This window comes from Mastigoproctus giganteus, chromosome 8, assembly GCF_048544385.1.
Source record: "Mastigoproctus giganteus isolate SK-2022 chromosome 8, ASM4854438v1, whole genome shotgun sequence".
Lineage (NCBI taxonomy): Eukaryota > Metazoa > Arthropoda > Arachnida > Uropygi > Thelyphonidae > Mastigoproctus > Mastigoproctus giganteus.
In genome coordinates, this window is record NC_143582.1 from 148463416 (window position 1) to 148483954 (window position 20539).

At 39.9% G+C, this 20539-nt stretch overlaps 1 protein-coding gene across 2 annotated transcripts in view; it reads right to left on the reverse strand.

The window, feature by feature from the left end:
* LOC150081910 (UBX domain-containing protein 1) overlaps positions 1-12573 on the reverse strand; it is a 231312-nt gene extending 218739 nt beyond the window's left edge. For both annotated transcript variants that reach the window (XM_090379816.1, XM_090379815.1), the window contains exon 1: positions 12506-12573. In XM_090379816.1, coding sequence (XP_090235942.1) covers positions 12506-12558 — 53 coding nt within the window. In that variant the 5' untranslated portion in view covers positions 12559-12573. The remainder of the gene's footprint in view (positions 1-12505) is intronic.
* Positions 12574-20539: the final 7966 nt, after the last annotated feature.

The following is a 20539-nucleotide window of genomic DNA, read 5'->3' on the forward strand; positions in this document are numbered from 1 at the left end:
TGACTACTATTACTGTAAACGTTATTCTAACCTATTTTAAGTAATCTAACTAATTTAACCATATTAATAAAGAATAATTAAGATAATTATCTATTAACAACTACAGGAATACCTTGCACAGTGCAGTTAATGCATTGGAAAAAAGCTACCGTGCTGACTGAATCAGTACAAAACAGAGAATAGTTTCAACAGGAAAAATAATGATACATGGGTATTGCAAGGATTTTTTTATATTAGAAATAATTATGCATGATTAGTAAGAAAAATAATAAATACAAATAGTAACGAGGTAGATTAAGAACAAAATTAATTGATAATCAATTGCAGTCACAGATTATAAACCACACTATATTGATGGTCCACTTAATATCGATGGGTCAACTGTTGATGATCCTGCTCAGGTAGCTAACAAACTAAATGAATATTTTCCATCGACATTCACACATGAGGAGTTATTCAGCGAGGGGAATGCCAGAGGTGTATTCAACTCTGGCAGTAAGCTAGAGAATCTGGTAATAACTGAGAGTAAAGTGGAGGAGAAATTGTTGAAGATAAATACAAGAAAGGCACCTGGGGTGGATGGGATCTATCCAGTTATATTAAAGGAGGCAGCAAAGGAAGTAAGCAAAACCTTAGCCATAATTATGAGAGCTTCCTTGGACTCAGGGGAAGTACCCATGGACTGGAGATGTGCAAATGTGACCCCAATTCACAAAGGAGGATCAAAAGGCGACACAAGTAATTATAGACTTGTTAGTTTAACTTCTGTTCCCGGAAAATTAATGGAGGCACTGGTTAAAGAAGCACTGCAGGATCATCTAGACAAGACTTCAGTTATAGCTCAGACACAGCATGGTTTTGTTAAGGGGAAGTCTTGCCTGACCAATTTGATTGGATACTATGATACAGTCACAAAAGAACTGGATGCAGGGAATAACTTTGATATTATATACTTGGATCTTAGAAAGGCTTTTGATACTATTGCACATGGAAGACTGCTGCACAAATTGGAGCAGTGTGGTGGCACTGGAGGCAAATTGCTGCTATGGATAAAGGGGTGGTTGAGGGGGAGACGACAGAGAGTGGTAATCAATGGACACTGCTCATCATGGACTAATGTTATTAGTGGAGTCCCTCAGGGTTCAGTATTGGGTCCATTATTGTTTTCTGTATTTATAAATGATATTGATGATGGTATATCAAGCTTAATGTCCAAGTTTGCAGACGATACGAAGGTTGGCAGAGTTGTCAAGGACACTACTGACACTATGCTACTGCAACAGGATCTGGAAAGGTTGAGCAGATGGGCTGAGAGGTGGCAAATGAAGTTTAACATTGACAAATGAAAAGTACTACATATGGGAAACAGCAACCCCAGAGCAACGTATCACCTCTGTGGCACTACACTGACAGTGGTAGAGAATGAAAGGGACCTGGGGGTGGTTGTGCAGGCAGATATGAAGTTTTCTGAGCAGTGCAGATGGGCTGCAAGAGAAGCTCATGGCGTCTTGTCAATGATATATAGGAATTTTTCTAGCAGGGATAAGGAGGTGATTATTCCCTTGTATAAGGCAATGGTCAGATCACACCTAGAGTACTGTATACAGGCCTGGAGGCCTCATTTCAAGAAGGATGTAGGGATGCTGCAACGAGTACAGAGAAGGGCAACAAGATTGGTGAATGGAACAAAGGGGGTGCTCTTACGAAGAAAGGCTTAAGTTTTGCAAATTACAGTGTCTGGAGACTAGGCACCAGCGAGGTGATCTGATTGAGGTGTATAAAGCCTTGAATGGTTTGAGCATGCTCAACGCTGATGGGATTCTTCCTCTTGCTCAGAAAAATCACCTGAAAGGACATAAATTCAAATTGAGGAAAGACAGTTGTAAGATAGACGTGAGGAAAGTTGCCTTTAGCCACCAGGTGGTTGGCTGGCGGAACAGACTTCCATCCCTTGTTGTGGAAGTTGATAGCCTAAATAAGTTTAAAGCTCGGCTGGACAGGTATTTCGAATGAACAGAGGGGTGAAGTGGAAGTGGTTATTTTTTATTTATTTATTTTTATTTTTTTTTTTTTTTGGCTGATGCTGCATAAGCTTGCCTTCTTGCATCAAATGCCTGTACTAATGCTAATTTGATTGTTTACTATGATGCAGTCACAAAGGAACTGAATGCAAAAAATGGAGCTTCACGGACTAATGTTATTAGTGGAGTCCAACAGGGTTCAGTGCTGGAGCCATTGTTTTTTTCTGTATTTATAAATGATATTAGCATTAGTAGAGGCATATGATGCAAGAAAGAAAGGTTATACAGCATCAGCCAAAAAAAAAAAAAAAAAACAACTTCCCATTTCACCAATCCATTCACTCCAAATGTTTGTCCAGTTCCTTGAATTAATTTAAGCTATCAACTGCCACAATGACAGATGGAAATTTGTTCTAGCAATCACCTACATGCTGGAAATTTAAGCACATGTACTCTACGAACTCATCTTTCAATTTCACTTTATGCGCCCAAAGGTTCATAATCTGAGCAATAGGAAGAACCTCATCAGCATTGAGCCTACTCAAACCATTCAAGGTCTTATCGGATCACTTAGCAGGTGCCTAGTCTCCAGCCACTACAATTTTCAGAACTTAAGCCTTTGTTGGTAATACCAACAAAGTGGAACCCTTTGTTCCACTCACCTCTTCTCTGTACTCGTTCCAGCAGTTCTACTTCTTCCTAAAATGAGGCCTCCAACCTGTACACAGTACTCAGATGTGGCCTGACCATAGCCTTATGCAAAGGGATAATCACCTCCTTATCCCTGCTAACAAAATTCCTGTATATCATTGACAAGATCCCATGACCTGCTCTGGTAGCCTGTCTACACTGCCCAGAAAACTTCATATCTAACTGCACAATTACCCCCAAGGTAATTTTAAATATCCACTACCCTGAGTATAGTGCCACACAGTTGCAACATTTTTCTGGGATTATTGCTACCCACATGCAGTACTTTGCATTTGTCCTATGTCAAAATTCAGTTGCAACTTCTCAGCCATTCTGCCCAACTTTTTTCGATTCCGTTGCAGTAGAATACTGTCATTAACAACCCTGCCAACTATCTGCAAACTTCAACATTAAGCTTGATATATCTTCATCAATACCACTCATAAATATACAAAACAACGATGAGCCCAACACCGGGGGGGGGGGGACTCCACTAATAACATTAGTCCACAAAGAACAGTGTCCATTGATTACCCATTTCTATCTTCTCCCACTCAACCACCCTTACAGGATTACGTTTTTTTTTTTTTTTTTTTGGTTTTTACGAGCATTAGCAACTAAGGCCATATTGCTCCGGGGATATGCAGCGGTCATTCCCTGACCTTTCCGCATCCTCTGTATTTGGTGGGCACGGGCTTGAACCCCGGTCTAATCAAGAAGCGTGTACTACGCACTACTGCTCCTGCCCACATGGCTACGGAGGCACCCCCACAGGAATTACATTGTAGAAAATTGCCCTTAATGCCATACTGCTCCAATTTGTACAGTAGTCTTCAATTTGCAACATTAAACAGCTTTTTTTGAAATCCAAGTAAATGATATCAAAATTATTCTTTACATCCAGTTCCTTTGTGACCACATCACAGTATCCAATCAAATCCAATCAAAGAATCTGCAGATAAATGAACCACTAGGTGGCAGTGATCACAGTGTGCTGAAGTGGGATTTACTCAAAGAGGTAACTACCATTAGGAGTAAAGGGAAGGGTTATTGCTTCCCTAAAGGCGACTACGATGGACTGAGACAGTATTTAAATTCTATACAGTGGGCCCAACTGATGATGTTACTAACAGCAAATTCAAAATGGGAAGCATTCAAAGAACTTATCTTGGAAGCTACTAGGCTTTACATACCAACTAAGAAATATTGTTCAAGGTTTAGGCCAAAATGGATGTCAGATGAACTAATGAGGCATATGGCAGAGAAGAAAAATGCATGGGATACTTACAAATTAACACACGACACAGAAGCCTATGATAGATGCAAGTTCATATGCAACCAAATTACAAAGGAGGTTAGGCAGGCAAATGCAGATTACGAGAAATCTTTGGCTAGGGATGCAAAGAAAAACAGCAAAGAGTTCTTTACTTATGTAAACTCTAGAAGGAAGGGGATGAATCAGATTGGTCACATGGGTCAACTGTTGATGATCCTGCTCAGGTAGCTAACAAACTAAATGAATATTTTGCATCGACATTCACACATGAGGAGTTATTCAGCAAGGGGAATGCCAGAGGTGTATTCAACTCTAGCAGTAAGTACAGAATATTGAAATAACTGGGAGTAAAGTGGAGGAGAAACTGTTGAAGATAAACACAAGAAAGGCACCCGGGGTGGATGGGATCTATCCAGTTATATTAAAGGAGGCAGCAAAGGAAGTAAGCAAACCCTTAGCCATAATTATGAGAGCTTCCTTGGACTCAGGGGAGGTACCCATAGACTGGAAATGTGCAAATGTGACCCCAATTCACAAAGGAGGATCAAAGGCTGACACAAGTAATTATAGACCTGTGAGCTTAACTTCTGTTCCAGGAAAATTAATGGAGGCACTGGTTAAAGAAGATCATTTAGACAAGACTTCAGTTATAGCTCAGACACAGCATGGTTTTGTTAAGGGGAAGTCTTGCCTGACCAACTTGATTGGATACTATGATGCAGTCACAAAAGAACTGGATGCAGGGAATAACTTTGATATTATATACTTGGATCTTAGAAAATCTTTTGATACTGTTGCACATGGAAGACTGCTACACAAATTGGAGCAGTGTGACATTGGAGGCAAATTGCTGCTATGGATAAAGGGGTGGTTGAGGGGGAGAAGACAGAGAGTGGTAATCAATGGACACTGCTCATCGTGGACTAATGTTATTAGTGGAGTCCCTCAGGGCTCAGTGTTGGGTCCATTATTGTTTTCTGTATTTATAAATGATATTGATGATGGTATATCAAGCTTAATGTCCAAGTTTGCAGATGATACAAGGTTGGCAGGGTTGTCAAGGACACTACTGACACTATGCTGCTGCAACAGGATCTGGAAAGGTTGAGCAGATGGGCTGAGAGGTGGCAAATGAAGTTTAACATTGACAAATGTAAAGTACTACACATGGGAAACAGTAACCCCAGAGCAACGTATCAACTCTGTGGTACTACACTGACAGTGGTAGAGAATGAAAGGGACTTGGGGATGGTTGTGCAGGCAGATATGAAGTTCTCTGAATAGTGCAGATGGGCTGCAAGAGTAGCTCATGGAGTATTGTCAATGATATACAGGAATTTTTCCAGCAAGGATAAGGAGGTGATTATTCCCTTGTATAAGGCAATGGTCAGGCCACACCTAGAGTACTGTATACAGGTCTGGAGGCCTCATTTCAAGAAGGATGTAGAGCTGCTGGAACGAGTACAGAGAAGAGCAACAAGATTAGTGAATGGAACAAAGGGGTGCCCTTACGAAGAAAGGCTTAAGTTTTGCAAATTACAGTGTCTGGAGACTAGGCACCAGCGAGGTGATCTGATAGAGGTGTATAAAGCCTTGAATGGTTTAAGCATTTGCCTTTAGCCAGCGGGTGGTTGGTTGGTGGAACAGACTCCCATCCCTTGTGGTGGAGGTTGATAGCCTAAATAAGTTTAAGGCTCAGCTGGACAGGTATTTTGAACGAACAGAGGGGTGAAGTGGAAGTGGGTTTTTTTTTTTTTTTTTTTTGGCTGATGCTGCATAAGCTTGCTTTCTTGCATCAAATGCCTCTACTAATGCTAAAGCTAATGCTAAAAAATTGGTCAGACAAGACAACCCCTTAACAAACCCATGCTGTCTTAATTATTACTGCAGTCTTCTCTATATGATCCTGCAATGCTTCTTTAACCAGTGACTCCATTCTTTTCCCCTTAACAGAAGTTAAACTAACAGGTCTAATTACTTGTGTCACCCTTGTTTCCCCTTTGTGAATTGGGAATACATTTGCACATTTCCAATTGGTGGGGACCTCCCTTGAGTCCAAGGATGCTCTCATATAACTGGATAGCTCCCATCCATCCCGGATGCCTTTTATTATTATTATTGTTGCTCTTATATTATTTCTCTCTGATTGGGGGTTCCTCTTTAATCTCCTGTCAGGTTCGTGTACTTCCTGATTTTTTTCCCCCTGGGTTTTCTGCAGGCTGCCAGTGTTGGGTACAGCTATGTCAATCAGATAGGTAACCATTTCCTTCTTGTCCACAAGGGTTATGTCAGGTCTGTTGTGTGGGATTGTCCTATCCGTTATTATGGCGCGGTACCAGTACAGCTTGTGGGTTCGGGTCTCTAGTACTGCCCGGGGTTCGTACTTGTAGTACGGAACACTTTCTTCGACCAATTGGTATTTCCTTGCTAGCTTCTGATGTATTATCCTGGCTTCCTGGTCATGTCTATGAGTGTACTCAGTCTGGGTGATCACCTTGCATCCCGCAGGGATGTGTTGGATCGTTTCTGAGGCCAGGTGGCATTGTCGACATGTGTCATTGGACACTCCGGGTTCCTGGGCAATGTATTTACTATAGTTCCTGGTGTTGATTACCTAGTCTTGGATGGCAAGCACGAATCCTTCAGTCTCGGGGAAGAGCGTCCTGCTTGTGAGCCATGCATTCGAAGCAATTTTATCTATGTGATCTTGATGGAGATCATTGTAGTATTGTGCCATGGAGTGTCTTCTCTGCCCATCTTTCTAGCTTCGTTTGTCTCCTGGTTGGGGGGGGGGGACTCCTCACTTAGGCTGCGTGGCGTACACCGCTTGTCTATCTTCCTTATAGCCTGGTGGAGTGCTGCAGTGTGTTTCTGGAAGTAATGCTTCAAGTTAACTATAACTGTCTTCTGTTACTCAATGAGGTCTATCAGGCCCCTTCCTCCTTCTTCCAGGGAGTTGTCAGTCTCTCCATGGCAGATTTTGGGTGGTGTTGGCGGCTCTTGTTTATCATTGTCCTTGTCTTTCTCATGATATCCTCCAGTTCATGTTCCCACCATTCAGCTTTGCTTTCAGCAGGCTTCTGAGTCTCTGATGGTATTTTTTCGGTCAGGAAGGCCTTAATTTCCTTGTGCTGTAACTGCTGAGCCTGCATCATCGCCAAGTATTTGTAGGCCTCTCCCTCTGCCATGGCTTTGATCTCTTTACCACTCTGCAGCTGGTAGTTTCGGTTCACAAATTTTCCCTGATGCAATCCGTGGGTCTTATTATTATTATTATTCTGATGGGCATCTATGAAAACTTGAGGTGTAGGGTAAATGCCCTCTAAGAATATTAATATGAGAGGCCTATAAAGCTCTCAGCTGCCCAGCTCAACGACAAAGCTCACTCCTGTGCATCAGGCAAAACAGAGGCATCTGCAAGGCAGAATGTTGTTGTTGTTATTATTTGGTTTTTTAGAAGCATTAGCAACTAAGGCCGTATTGCTCAGGAGATATGCGGTGGTCATTCCCTGACCTTTCCGCATCCTCCGTATTTGGTGGTGACGGGCTCGAACCCCGGTCTAATCAAGAAGCGTGTGCTATGCACTGCTGCTCCTGTCCACCTGGCTACGGAGGTGCCAGGTAGAATGTGCTGGTCCCAAAGGAACTAGTTATTGTTGGTGACTATTGTCACCTAGTTGTTGACAGGAGAGTCTGCTTCTACAGGGATGGGGTTCACTTAAATAGAAAGGGTGCAAAAATATTTGCTGATGCTATCAAGGCAGTGTTAGGTGGGTCAGAAAACTGCTAGCTTGGGGGGATACACAAACTAAAAGGTTAACAGTGGCCATAGGCAGAGGCAAAAGTGATTCTTGCACTGCTATTAGAATGAGCAGCAGCCTGGGAAGCAAGGTAATGGAGATTTCCAGGACTGCTGGGAGTCATAGGGGAACAAGTAAATAATCAGCTGTGTTAGGGTTACTAAGAGTAAGAACAGGTGCAAGTATACTTGCATGTACACCAATGCGAGGAGTATAGTTAATAAATTTGATGAGCTTGAACTGCTAGTCAAGAAATCAAAGGCAGATATTGTTTAGATATCAGAGACTTGGTGTCACACAGATATAACCAGAGCAGAATTGGAATTGGAGGAGTACAATGTGTACAGGAAGGATAGGCAGGGCAGGAAGGGAGGAGGGGTTATGCTGTTAATTAAGAAACACATAAAATCTAAGGAAGTGCATCTCATTGATGTTGGTGGAAAATACAGTGTTGAGTCTGTTTGGTGTGAAATAGGCACTGGGAAAGGAAAAATGAGAGTAGGTGTGTGTGTTATAGGCCTAATGAATCTGATGAGTATAATGGGCAATTGTTCAGAGAAATAGAGTGGGCAAGTAAATCAGAATGCCTTATAATGGGGAGATTTTAACTTTCCAGATATTGACTGGAACTTGTAGTTTGGTCACTCACACACTAGCAAGACTTTTGTGGATTTATTAGATGGCTGTTTTCTACAGCAACATGTTAGAGAGGCAACCAGAGGGAGTAATACTTTAATCTGATTATCAGCAGTGATTATTCATGCATTAAGATTTGCAGATAAAGCACCCACTGGGTGACAGTGATCACAATGTACTGATGTGGGAATTATTAAAGATGTAACTACAATCAAGGCTAAAGGGAAGGGCTTTTGCTTTTGTAAAGGTGACTACAGAGGTCTTAGCCAGTTTTTAAATTCTGTACAGTGGGATCAACTGATGATGTTATCAACGTTGACTTCCTTAATGTTAATTTGATTTTGGAGGCTACTAGGCTTTCATTCCAACTAAGAAATACTGTTCAAGGTTCAGGCCTAAATGGATGTCAGATGAATTAATGAGGCTCGTGGCAAAGAAGACTACATGGGAAGACCACCTGAAATAAAGTATCAGGTGGCACAGAAGTTTATGGCAGGTATAAACTAGTCTGTAATCAAGTCACAAAGGAGATTAGGCAGGCGCAGGCAGATTACGAGAAATCTTTGGCAGATTACGAGAAATCAAAGGATGCAAAGAAAAATAGCAAAGAGTTCCTTACTTATGTAAACTCTAGGAGGAAAGGGATGAATCAGACTGGACCATTTAACATAGATAGGTTGACTATTGATGATCATGCTCAGGTAGCTGATAAACTGAATGAGTATTTTGCAACTACATTGATACACGAGGAGTTATTTAGGGAATGGAGTGCCAGACGTTTATAAAATGCTAACAGGGAGCTAAGTGATTTTGTAATAACTGAGAGCAAAGTGGAGGAGAAATTGTTGAATTAAACATAAGGAAGGCGCAATGTAAACCCTAAGTAAACCCATAGCTATAATTATGAGAGCTTCCTTGAACTCAGGGGAGGTCCCCATGGGCTGGAGGTGTGCAGACGTATCACCAATTCACAAAGGGGGGGGTTCCAAAAGGTGACACAAGTAACTACAGACCTGTTAGTTTGTCTTCTGTTCCGGAAAAAAAAAGGAATCACTGGTTAAAGAAGCATTGCAGGATCATCTAGACAAGATTGCAGTAATAGTTAATACACAGCATGGGTTTGTTAGAAGTTTTGTCTGACCAATTTGACTGGATACTATGATGTGGTCACGAAGGAACAGAATGCCAAAAATAATTTTGATATCATATACTTGAATTTCAGGAAGGCTTTTGATACTGTTGCACATGGAAGACTGCTGTACAAATTGGAGAGGCATGGCAGTAAGGGTAAGTTGCTACAATGGATAAATGGATGGTTGAGTGGGAGATAACAGAGCGTGGTAATCAATAGACTTCGTGTACAGATTGCTCTTCGTGTACAAATGTTATTAGTGGAGTTCCCCAGGGTTCAGTGTCGGGCCCATTGTTGTTTTGTATATTTATCAATGATATTGATGAAGGTATATCAGGTTTAATATTCAAGTTTGTAGACGATACAAAGGTTGGCAGGGTTGTTAACGACAGTATGCTACTCCAATTGGATCTAGATAAGTTGGGAAAATGGGGTGAGAAGTGGCAACCAAAGTTTAACATTGATAAATGCAAAGTACTGCATATGGGTAGCAATAACCGAAGAGAAATGTACCAACTGTATGGTACTACACTCAGGGAAGTGGAAAGTTAAAAAGACCTGGGGGGGGGGGTAATTGTGCAGTTAAATATGAAGTTTGCTGAGCAGTGCAGATCGGCGGCCAGGGCAGGTCATGGAGTCTTGTCAATGATATACAGGAATTTTGCTAGCAGGGACAGAGCAGTGATTATCCCATTATACAAGGCAATGGTCAGGCCACACCTAGAGTACTGTGTACAGGTGTGGAGGCCTCATTTTAGAAAGGATGTAGAATTGCTTTAACAAGTACAAAGAAGGGCAACAAGATTGGTGAGGTGACCAAGGGTACTCTTACCAAGAAAGGCTTAAGTTCCGCAAATTGCAGTGCCTGGAGAGTAGGCACCTGTGAGGTGATCTGATTGAGATGTATAAGGCCATGAATGGGTTAAGCAAGCTGAATGCTGATGAGATTCTTTGTCTTGCTCAGATTAAGAACCTGAGGGGCACAGTTTCAAATTAAGGAAAGATAGTTGTAGAATAGATGTGCGTAGATTTGCCTTTAGCCAGTGTCTAGTTGATTGGTGGAACTGACTTCCATCTTTTGTTGTGGAAGCTAATAGCCTAAATAAATTAAGGCTGAGCTGTACAGGCATTTGGACTGAATGGAGGGGTGAAATGGGAGGGGTTTTATTTTATTTATTTTTTGTTTTTGGCTGATGCTGCATAAGCTTGCTTTCTTGCATCGTATGCCTCTACTAATGCTATTATTAGCCATATGGTGCAAGGAAGCCTGAGGCTTATGCTGCATCAGCCGAAAAAAAAAAAAAAAAATTCTGAATTACCCGAGAGAGAGGGAGAGATAGAGAGAAGTAGAGGGGAATCTCCAAGAAAGAAAATGATGATGATATCCAGCTGAGGGTGTGCCAAGCCCATACTCACCAGATGTGAGCCCCTGGCCTTTCTTATGTTTAACTTCAGCAATTTCCCTTCCACTTTCCTCTCAGTTATTACAAAGTCATTTAGCTACCTGTTAAAATTTAATAATCTTCTGTCCTCCACTTCCCTGCAGAATTCCTAATGTGTGGATGTTGATGCAAAATACTCCAAGTTTTTCAGCTACCTTTACAGGATCATCAACAGTCGAACCATCGATATCAATTGAACCAATCTGATTCATCTCCTTCCTTCTAAAGTTTACATAAGTAAAGAAGCCTTTGCATTCTTGGCCAAGGATTCCTCATAATCTGCCTTCCTTCTCTTGCCTAACCCCCTTTGTGATTTGATTACAGACTAGCTTATATCTACCATAAGCTTCTGTGTCGCCTGATAATTTATATACATCCCATGCATTTTTTCTTTGCCACGAATCTCATTAATTCATGTGACATCCGTTTAGGACTAAACCTTGAAGAATATTTCTTAGTTGGGATAAAAAGCTTAGTAGTTCCCACGATTACTTCCTTGAATGCTTCCCATTTAGAATTTTCTGTTGATAATATATCACAGTTGGTTGTATAGGATTTACAAACTGTGTAAGACCACTGTAGTCACTTTAACAAAAACCCTTCTATTTTCCCCTGCTGCTCTACCCAACACAGTGACATAGGCAAAGGGGGAAACTCTGTGAAATGGTCACTTTTCCATTTTGAAAATATATCTAACAGTATGGTGTATTTTGAATGGAATATTTTATTATATTTTTACTATAAATATGTACTGTACTGAGCAACATTTACTGTACTTTTTCACATACTATACATTATTTTTCTCTAGAAAGAATTCATTGTATAGTACTATGTATAATAAATTGCAATATATAAATGCAATATTTTTTTGTCCTTTTTTTATACCTTTGAAATCCGAAAAATACCGAAGCGCCAAGAATCAAGTACAAAGGTCGTCGGATTTTGGAGATCCAGTGTATCTACAATAGTGGGCACGTACGCTACCCTACGATAACCGCGTTTTGTTCAGTAGTATTTACATATATTTTTTAACTTCAGATAAACTTAAAATTGAAAACATCGAATAATATAACAAAGGAATTATGAAACAAGTTCGAGTCCGTCTCCAGAAACCGAGGGGCGGGTGTTATATAGTAGCCGTTTCACCTGTCTTATGAGTAAGCCGGTTCTCTTTTCAAAACATTAATAACCAATAGGGCTCATGTGGATAGCAAACTGCCGGTTGAAGGCTAATAAAAGGCTACTTGGAAAATTCGATAAAAATGATTGAATTTCATTTGAAAAACTTTTAAGAACTATAAGTAAACTCAACAGGAATATATAAAAACAAAAGTCATGTGGTGCGCTAGTCAGTAATAAACTTCCATGTCTCAAACCAATCAATTCCTCCTACTCCAAGGTTTGTAACCTTTATTTGAAGTATGATACTTCGGTTGTGATGACTGAAAAAAACTCACAAATTCTGATCAGCTCAAGAAAAAAATAGATAACCAACAATATTTACTTACGCTCTCTGTTTCGGAAATCCCATTTCCAAAAGCGTACTGAGATCAGCAGACATCCTTTCTGTAGTCCTAAAATTGCGAGCTTTTCAAAAACGACAGAAAAACACTCCTCTGACTACTGCTTCCCAATGAAACCTCGCGTAAATAAAATGTGATACCAGACAAAAAATATTATACTATTTTCTCTTTAACTCTCTCTTATGCATATAATTAAAGATATGAATGAAGTTTTCCCAACTTTTTTTTTTACCGTCTCTCTATTATTTTATTTATTTATTTAATTTATTTTATTATTATCCTTTTTTTCAGTGAATGACAACAAGATTTCACAGTCGGTAGATGTCGCAATAGAAAATTCTTCAAATTGTGTCACAAGAAATATTCAATAATTCTTTCAATCAAAGTATCAACCCAGAAACTGAAACCAAAAAAAAAAAAATTTGGTTAGAATGAAAGCTAAAACTTCCCGAAGAAGAACTGAATATCAACCCGAACCTAAATGAAGGGCAGTTTTTCATATCACTGCCTATTTTTCAATTAATAAATTAAAAACCATAATCTGGTTATTTAATTCACATAGGGTCTTCATATTATTATTATTATTATTATTATTATTATTATTATTATTATTAGGCATATGGTGCAAGGAAGTCTGAGGCTTATGCTGCGCTCGAGAAAAAATATTTCTGAATTACCCTGAGAGAGACAAAGAGTTAGAAGGGAATCACCAAGTAAAAGAAGAAGGATGATATCCAGCTCAGAACCCAGGGTCTGCCAAGCCCATACTCACCGGATGTGAGCCCATGGGGCATATTACCAAAATCGGGACAAAAAACATGGAAATGCTATACCCTGCTGTAAAAAACAGTCACCAAAAATACTACTATTGTGTTACCCATGAGAACCAACCCTAAATACAGTTGTTTCCACATTAACACTTCCACATTAATACTCTGGTTAAAAAGGACATTGTTTTATTAGGAGACTCCATTGTCAGGAAACGGGGAATATTTTTTGTAATAAGGATAGGTGGAGCAGAACCAGGGTTTGTCTGCCGGGAGCAACTATTGATAATGTCACCAACAGATTGTCAGATTTTAAAGGGGGTAAAGAAAATATTACTATTCATGTGGGGACAAATGATATTAAACGTACACGATCTCACGATTTGTTGGAAAAATACAGGACCATGCTGAGGAAATGTCGAGAGCTAGGCCATAATGTCTATGTGTCTGCAATTCTGCCCAGACATGATAGGAGGGATTATATGTTAAGAGCCTTGTGGATTAACTCAAGACCTGAAGGAATCTGCAAGGCTTTAGGGGGTAAATTTCTATCAGCATGACCCACACTTGTAGGTAGAAGGAATTTGTTTTGTAGAGACGGATACACTTAAAAAAAGGTGGTGCAAAAGTTTTTGCCAGTATTATTGAGGATACCTTAAAGGTTCAGGGAAACTGCTAGTTGGGGGGGGGGATGTGGGTAATACTGACACGCGTTTATCTGATAATATTGGTCAATGTAACTCTTGCACATACCTTAAGAGTTCTTATCTGTTACCCCAACTGGACGTATTATCTAGATGTTCGGGGGGCAAAGACGTTCCACGTGAGCGGGTAGCTAATATCAGGGAAGAAAGCCTAAAAAACTTCAAGGGTTGTGTTAGGGTTGTTAAATATACAAGAACAGTAAATCTTAATTGTTTATACAGCAACGTTAGAACTGTCGTCAATAAAATGAGCGAATTCCAACTGCTGGTTAAAACAAGTAACACGGACATAATAGGGCTTACAGAGACGTGGTGCCACCCGGAAATTGGGGATGATGAGTTTCAGTACGGCTTGTATAATGTATTTAGGAAGGATAGGTTAGATAGAAGGGGTGGTGGGGTAATGCTTCTTATCAGAAGCAGCCTGAGTGCGACGATAGCTTTCCCGGATTCAGACATTTCACATGCTAGTATAGAGTCTGTATGATGTGAGATAGTTGGAAACAAAGGTATAATGCGAGTAGGAGTAATCTACAGACCAGGTGATTGTGAAGATTATGACAAAAGCCTCTACATGCAAATCGAATGGGCAAGTAAGCGTCAATGCCTTATTATGAGTGATTTCAATTTGCCTCTAATTGATTGGAGTAAATGGGACGGAAACTCGACATGGGGAACAAAATTTTTAAATCAACTAGATGACTGTTATTTGTATCAACATGTGAGGGAAAGTACTAGAGAAAAGAATATCCTAGACCTCATCATCACACATGAATCAGATGACATAACAGGGCTCACAGTAGAGGAACCAGTAGCAGGAAGTGATCACGGAGTTCTACGGTGGATGATGACGAGAGAGGTAGCAGAAGTAAAAGGCAAAGGAATGGGTTTTAATTTCAGAAAAGGAAATTACGATGCTTTAAGGAACTACATGGCCTCAATTAACTGGGTAGATATCGCGCAGAGAATGAATACAATTCAACTGTGGTACACTTTTAAAACATTAATCACAGATGCCTTGAATGCGTATATACCATTAAAAAAATACTCCATGAGAAGGGTTCCAAGTTGGATGAATAGTGAAGTTACCACAATACTTAAGCAGAAAAAGGTGGCATGGAAAGGTTACAGAGCAATAAAAAGTACAGAAGCTTATAACAGCTACAAGGTGATGTGTAATAGAGCCACAGAAAAGGTTCGACAGGCAAAGGCAGTTTATGAGAAATCACTAGCAAACAGAGCAAAGAGGGGGGGGATAAAGAATTCTTCACATATATAAATGCCAAAAAGAGCACGACAAACCAGATCGGACCTTTACGTAAGGGAAAGGGGATAGTAATAGATACACCAGCTGCCGTTGCAGATGAACTCAACAGTTATTTTGCATCGATATTTACAAATGAAAAGCCTTTTGTGGCAATGGGAAATTGTGGGAGCGAAGTTAAAAAAATATGTAATTAATGGTATTGAAATTTCGCAAGATTATTTAATGAAAAAACTTTCGAGCCTACAGACCAGTAAGGCTCCTGGAGTTGATGGAATATACCCCATAATCTTAAGGGAGGCGGCAAGTGAGTGCATTGAACTATTGAAGCTAATTATGCGAGCATCACTAGACTCTGGGGAGATTTCCTTGGATTGGAAAAGTGCAAATGTATCTCCCATACATAAGGGTGGCTCTAAAAGTGAAGTTGGAAATTATCGACCTGTCAGTCTGACTTCAGTAGTAGGGAAAATCATGGAGGCAATGATCAAGGGTGGAATTCAGGATCATTTGGATCGAATTGAAATTCTCAAGGATACTCAGCATGGTTTTGTAAAGGGAAAATCATGTTTAACAAATCTGGTTCTGTAGAGCGTCGCCATCATCTTGTGGATGGCCCTGTTCTCATTGGTTACGTGGCACATCTTGATTGGGATGGTTCTCTTGCGCGATTCAAGGCGCCATCTTGTTTCCTCTCGTTTCTGTGGGGCGACGCCCTTTTTCCGTCTAGTCACTCAACTCACTATCTTTTAGGACAAAATCCCCGCCCTCGGTCTCCAGAAATTATATAACCCCTGTGACTGCAGCAAAGGATTAGCGTTGTGTTTAAAGGGTCGGCCAATCACAATGCGTTGACTCGATCCTCCCGCAAATAACTTATTTTATTTGGTTCTTACCTGTGCTGGTGTAATTGGATATGGGCAGAGAGGATGAGACTTAGTAAAACACATAACAATATTTATTATCACAAAACAAACTAAATATACAACACTTGCACTCTACTTAAGTGATCAGTTTAAATGGTGGCATTCAGGCATTAGTTATATTTCATGATGTCAAATGTGTGGATCCGTATTAAGCTAGTACATTCAGCTCTTCATAGAAATCCTGTATTTTATCTTGCGACGTTACTCTTCACAATTCTTACCTTTTTGCAGTGTACTAGATTATTAATCATCCAGAATACTCATAGACCCTTTTTGGTACTCCTCATATTCTGAGGCTAAACGCAGGTGGGTGTGTTTAATTTTCCTGGCTGCTAGTTATCTCTCAGTGCATCCTTCATCATCATTCGGAGCTCAGCGCTTGATCACGCTCGATTATACTGCGCTTTTTTATGGACATCAGGATGGGGATTTTCGTGTCTATGGGAGCATTCTAGTCGTTTAACCTATAGTGTATTAACATGTAATTCATTTGTGGTTAGGAAAGAAGCATTGAACAGGTTATCATTTTAGTTTCGGTTTTTGATTGTTACATTCACACGAATAATATAATTGCTTACCAGTTAAGTCGCTCGCTCCTAGAATTCAGTGATACGGCCTCCTTCTCTTCAGCGAAATCTGGGCGGGGTCTCTACTGGTTTTCGGGCGACTTTTCTGATGGCCGCTCTGCTTCTTCTCCGTCTTTTGTCTCTCGCTGCTCTGGCGATCTTTCGACTAGATGTTCGTCTGTGAAGAGCCAACTCTCCTCCCTTCGGTGCCCTCTCTCTGTCTCTGTCTGCTTCTCAGTCGTGACTCTGTCTCTCCTCTCTTCTCCTCTGCTGTCTGACTCAGTCCTCCTGTATTTATCTTGGACTTGGGCGCTACTTTCCCTCTTTAACTTTTTTCTTCGTTGATTACTCAACAATGAGGAATTCTTCGCTCCCTCCCAATGACAGTGGGGAAAGTCGTAAATATGACAGAGTACTGTTCTTTTAGTTGCCCAAGTCTGCGTCATAGCCAGGTGTGAGCCTGGTTTCGCTATCAACCTAAACCTTGCTTTTTGTTTATTATCGTTAGCGCGGGGCCGAAGTTCTCGCTGACTCTTTCTACCCCCGTTACAATCCCCTGTTTAGAACGAAAGTAAGTTTGTGTTAGTCATGGGCTCTTGCCTTCTCATTGGCTCACTCACATCTTCTCTTCAATATTTTCGGTTTGGATTTCCCTAACTTGAATATTACGAATTCTAATTGAAAACTGTTTTTCGATAATTTCGGTCTAATACCCTAAATATCGGTTTTATTTATTGAACAAAGAATTAGATTTATCCGATCGTCGTGAGCTGAGAATTTATCAGTCTCACAGTTCGCTATTTCGAAAGGGTCACTCACGAGCTGGATTTAGGGAATAATTTCGACATTGTTTATTTAGATTTCAGCAAAGCTTTTGACTGAGTCCCACACGAGCAGTTGCTTTATAAGCTGGAACAGGTTGGAATCATTGGGAAAATCCTTAGATGGATAGAAGGATGGCTTCAGGGCAGGAGGCAGAGGGTTGTGATAAATGGCTATTCCTCAGATGGGGTTGATGTAAGAAGTGGGGTTCCCCAAGGATCAGTATTAGGACCACTGTTGTTTTTAATTTTCATAAACGACATTGATGAAGGGATAGAGGGCGTGATGTCTAAATTTGCAGTTGATGTTAAAATTGGTAGAGTAGTTAATGATCACTGTCCAGCTGAGCTTCTTCAGAGAGACTTAGATAGACTTCAGGAATGGTCAGAAAAATGGCAGCTGTGCTTTAATCCAACAAAGTGTAAGGTATTACACCTGGGAAACAGTAATCCCAAAAAAACTTATTCACTTGGTGGAGTTCAACTAAACCCAGTACTGGAGGAAAGGGACCTGGGTGTTACGATACGGCAGACGTGAAATTCTCAGAGCATTGTAAACAGGTTGCAAGGAAGGCCCATGGTGTCCTATCGATGATCTATCGAACTTTTGCAAGTAGAGATAGGGACGTGATAATCCATTATATAAGGCTTATGTTAGACCACACTTGGAATACTGTGTTCAAGTATGGAGACCGCACCTAAAGAAAGACATCGAGCTTCTTGAAAGGGTGCAAAGAAGGGTAACTCGCCTGGTGAGATCGGCAAAAGGGCGTCCTTATGAAGAAAGACTTCGAATATGTGGGTTGCAGAGTTTGGAAACTAGACACCTTAGAGGAGATTTGACTGAGGTGTTTAAGGCTCTGAGAGGCATCAGTAAAATGAATGAGGACAAAATTTTAAAGATTATAAATGATGCTAGAACTAGGGGACATATTCAAGTTATTTTTAAGATTGGGCTGCAGGAAGTTTTATTTTAGCCAGCGAGTTATAAATTACTGGAATAAGTTGCCTTCATGGGTGGTAGAGGCCGACAGTTTGGGGAAATTCAAAGGTCATCTGGATAGTACTTTCGGGTAAGGGAAGTGCATAGAATGATAGGTTTAATTTCCTTTTTTTTTTATTAATTATTATTATTTAGTTATTTATTTTATTTTATATATATATATATATTTTTTTTTATCATTGTTTTGTTCGGATTTTTTTTTATTAATTATTATTATTTAGTTATTTGTTTTATTTTATATATATATATATATTTTTTTTATCATTGTTTTGTTCGGATTTTTTTTTATTAATTATTATTATTTAGTTATTTATTTTATTTTATATATATATATATATATTTTTTTTATCATTGTTTTGTTCGGATTTTTTTTTTTTTTTTTGGCTGGTGCAGCATAAGCCAATGGCTTTCTTGCACCATGCGGCCGTTACTATTACTAATACTAATAACATTAACACGTTCCCAATATGGTTGTTGAAAGGCTGACTATGCAGACCATTGTAATGAATTTGAAAGAAGCTACTTTTATGCATGCAATCACGGAAATAAATATAATATGAGAATTGGAAATTCTCATATTATTTTTATTTCTGTAATTGTTTAGGCAGTTTTGCACTTTACATGAAATTCAATTTTCTGGGAGAATAAACCGTGTCACGATCGGCTGAAACCGAACTAACTCAACAATGATATTGTTGTTGACTTAGTTCCATAAAACGTCTTAGCATTCGATTCGATAGATTAGTTCTTAGTGACGGATTAAGGCACGGACTAGCAGGGCTTTGCCTGGGCACTGTTCTTTAAGTTACGCTAGATTTTACAAATTATATATATATATATAGTAAAGTAAAAGTAAAGTAAAGTGCAGCCATTATCAACCCACTGCAGGGTGGAAGCCTCCTCAACAATTCATGCTGAGGGAAATGGACCATAATCTGCCACGCTGGTCCAGTGCGGGTTGGCAGATCGACCGTATTCAGCAGGCAGGGGCTTGAACCCCGGTCTACTCAAAGAGCGTGTGCTACTGCACTCCTTAGTAAAGGGGGGCGCCAAAAAATCTTTCTGCCTATGGCGCAAAAATATCTTGGTCCAGCACTGTTCGATCTTGGGCCTTTTCCACTAGTGTGGGTAAGGACTGTGGTTATATCTAAAGTGCTGGCCAGAAGAGCTTAAAGTTCTTAAATTGTAAATAAACCTTTGATTAATCAGAGTGCACCAGTTTAAACATTTAATTGGCATAGCCTAAGTAGGCCAGCCGCATCGACAAAAGTGGCCATATTCCCTAAGTGCACGATCCTACTATTCATTATGGTTAATAATGATAAAAAACAATTAGACGATTAAGAAATTTTTGGTTTGGGACGAATATCTTGTTGTATGGATTGAAGTGCATCAGCAACATTGAACATATTCGTCATATACTGTGAACTAAGCGAAGCAGAAGTTCCTGGACTGGTGCAAAAAAGAACACAAAGTGAAGAAGATCAAGAACTTTTATTTTTATTCAATGTAATCAGCACCTGATTGAATACACTTGTTACATCAGTCTAAAAGTTTGTAAAAAGAGTCAGCGAATCAGTCCGTTCAACTCGAGAGTTAGGTATTGCGTTATGTCGTAAAGGTTACGAAATTTCTTTCCCTTGAGTGCAGTTTTCAACTTGGGGGAAAAAAGAAGATGAAGACCGCTGGTCACAGATCGGGAGAGAACAGTGGATGGTTTCAATGTTTCAACAAAAATACCTTCAAAACAAATTTAATACTCCTAGAAGCACCTTACATAGAACGCAGCAGTGAGTCTATCCATTTCAGTTAAAAATTTCTTGTGAATCATACTTTAGCATTAGGATTAGTGGAGGCACATGATGCAAGAAAGCAAGCTTACGCAGCATCAGCCAAAAAAAAAACCACGCCCATTTCGCTCCTCCGTTCGTTAGAATTACCTGTCCAGCTGAACCTTAAATTTATTTA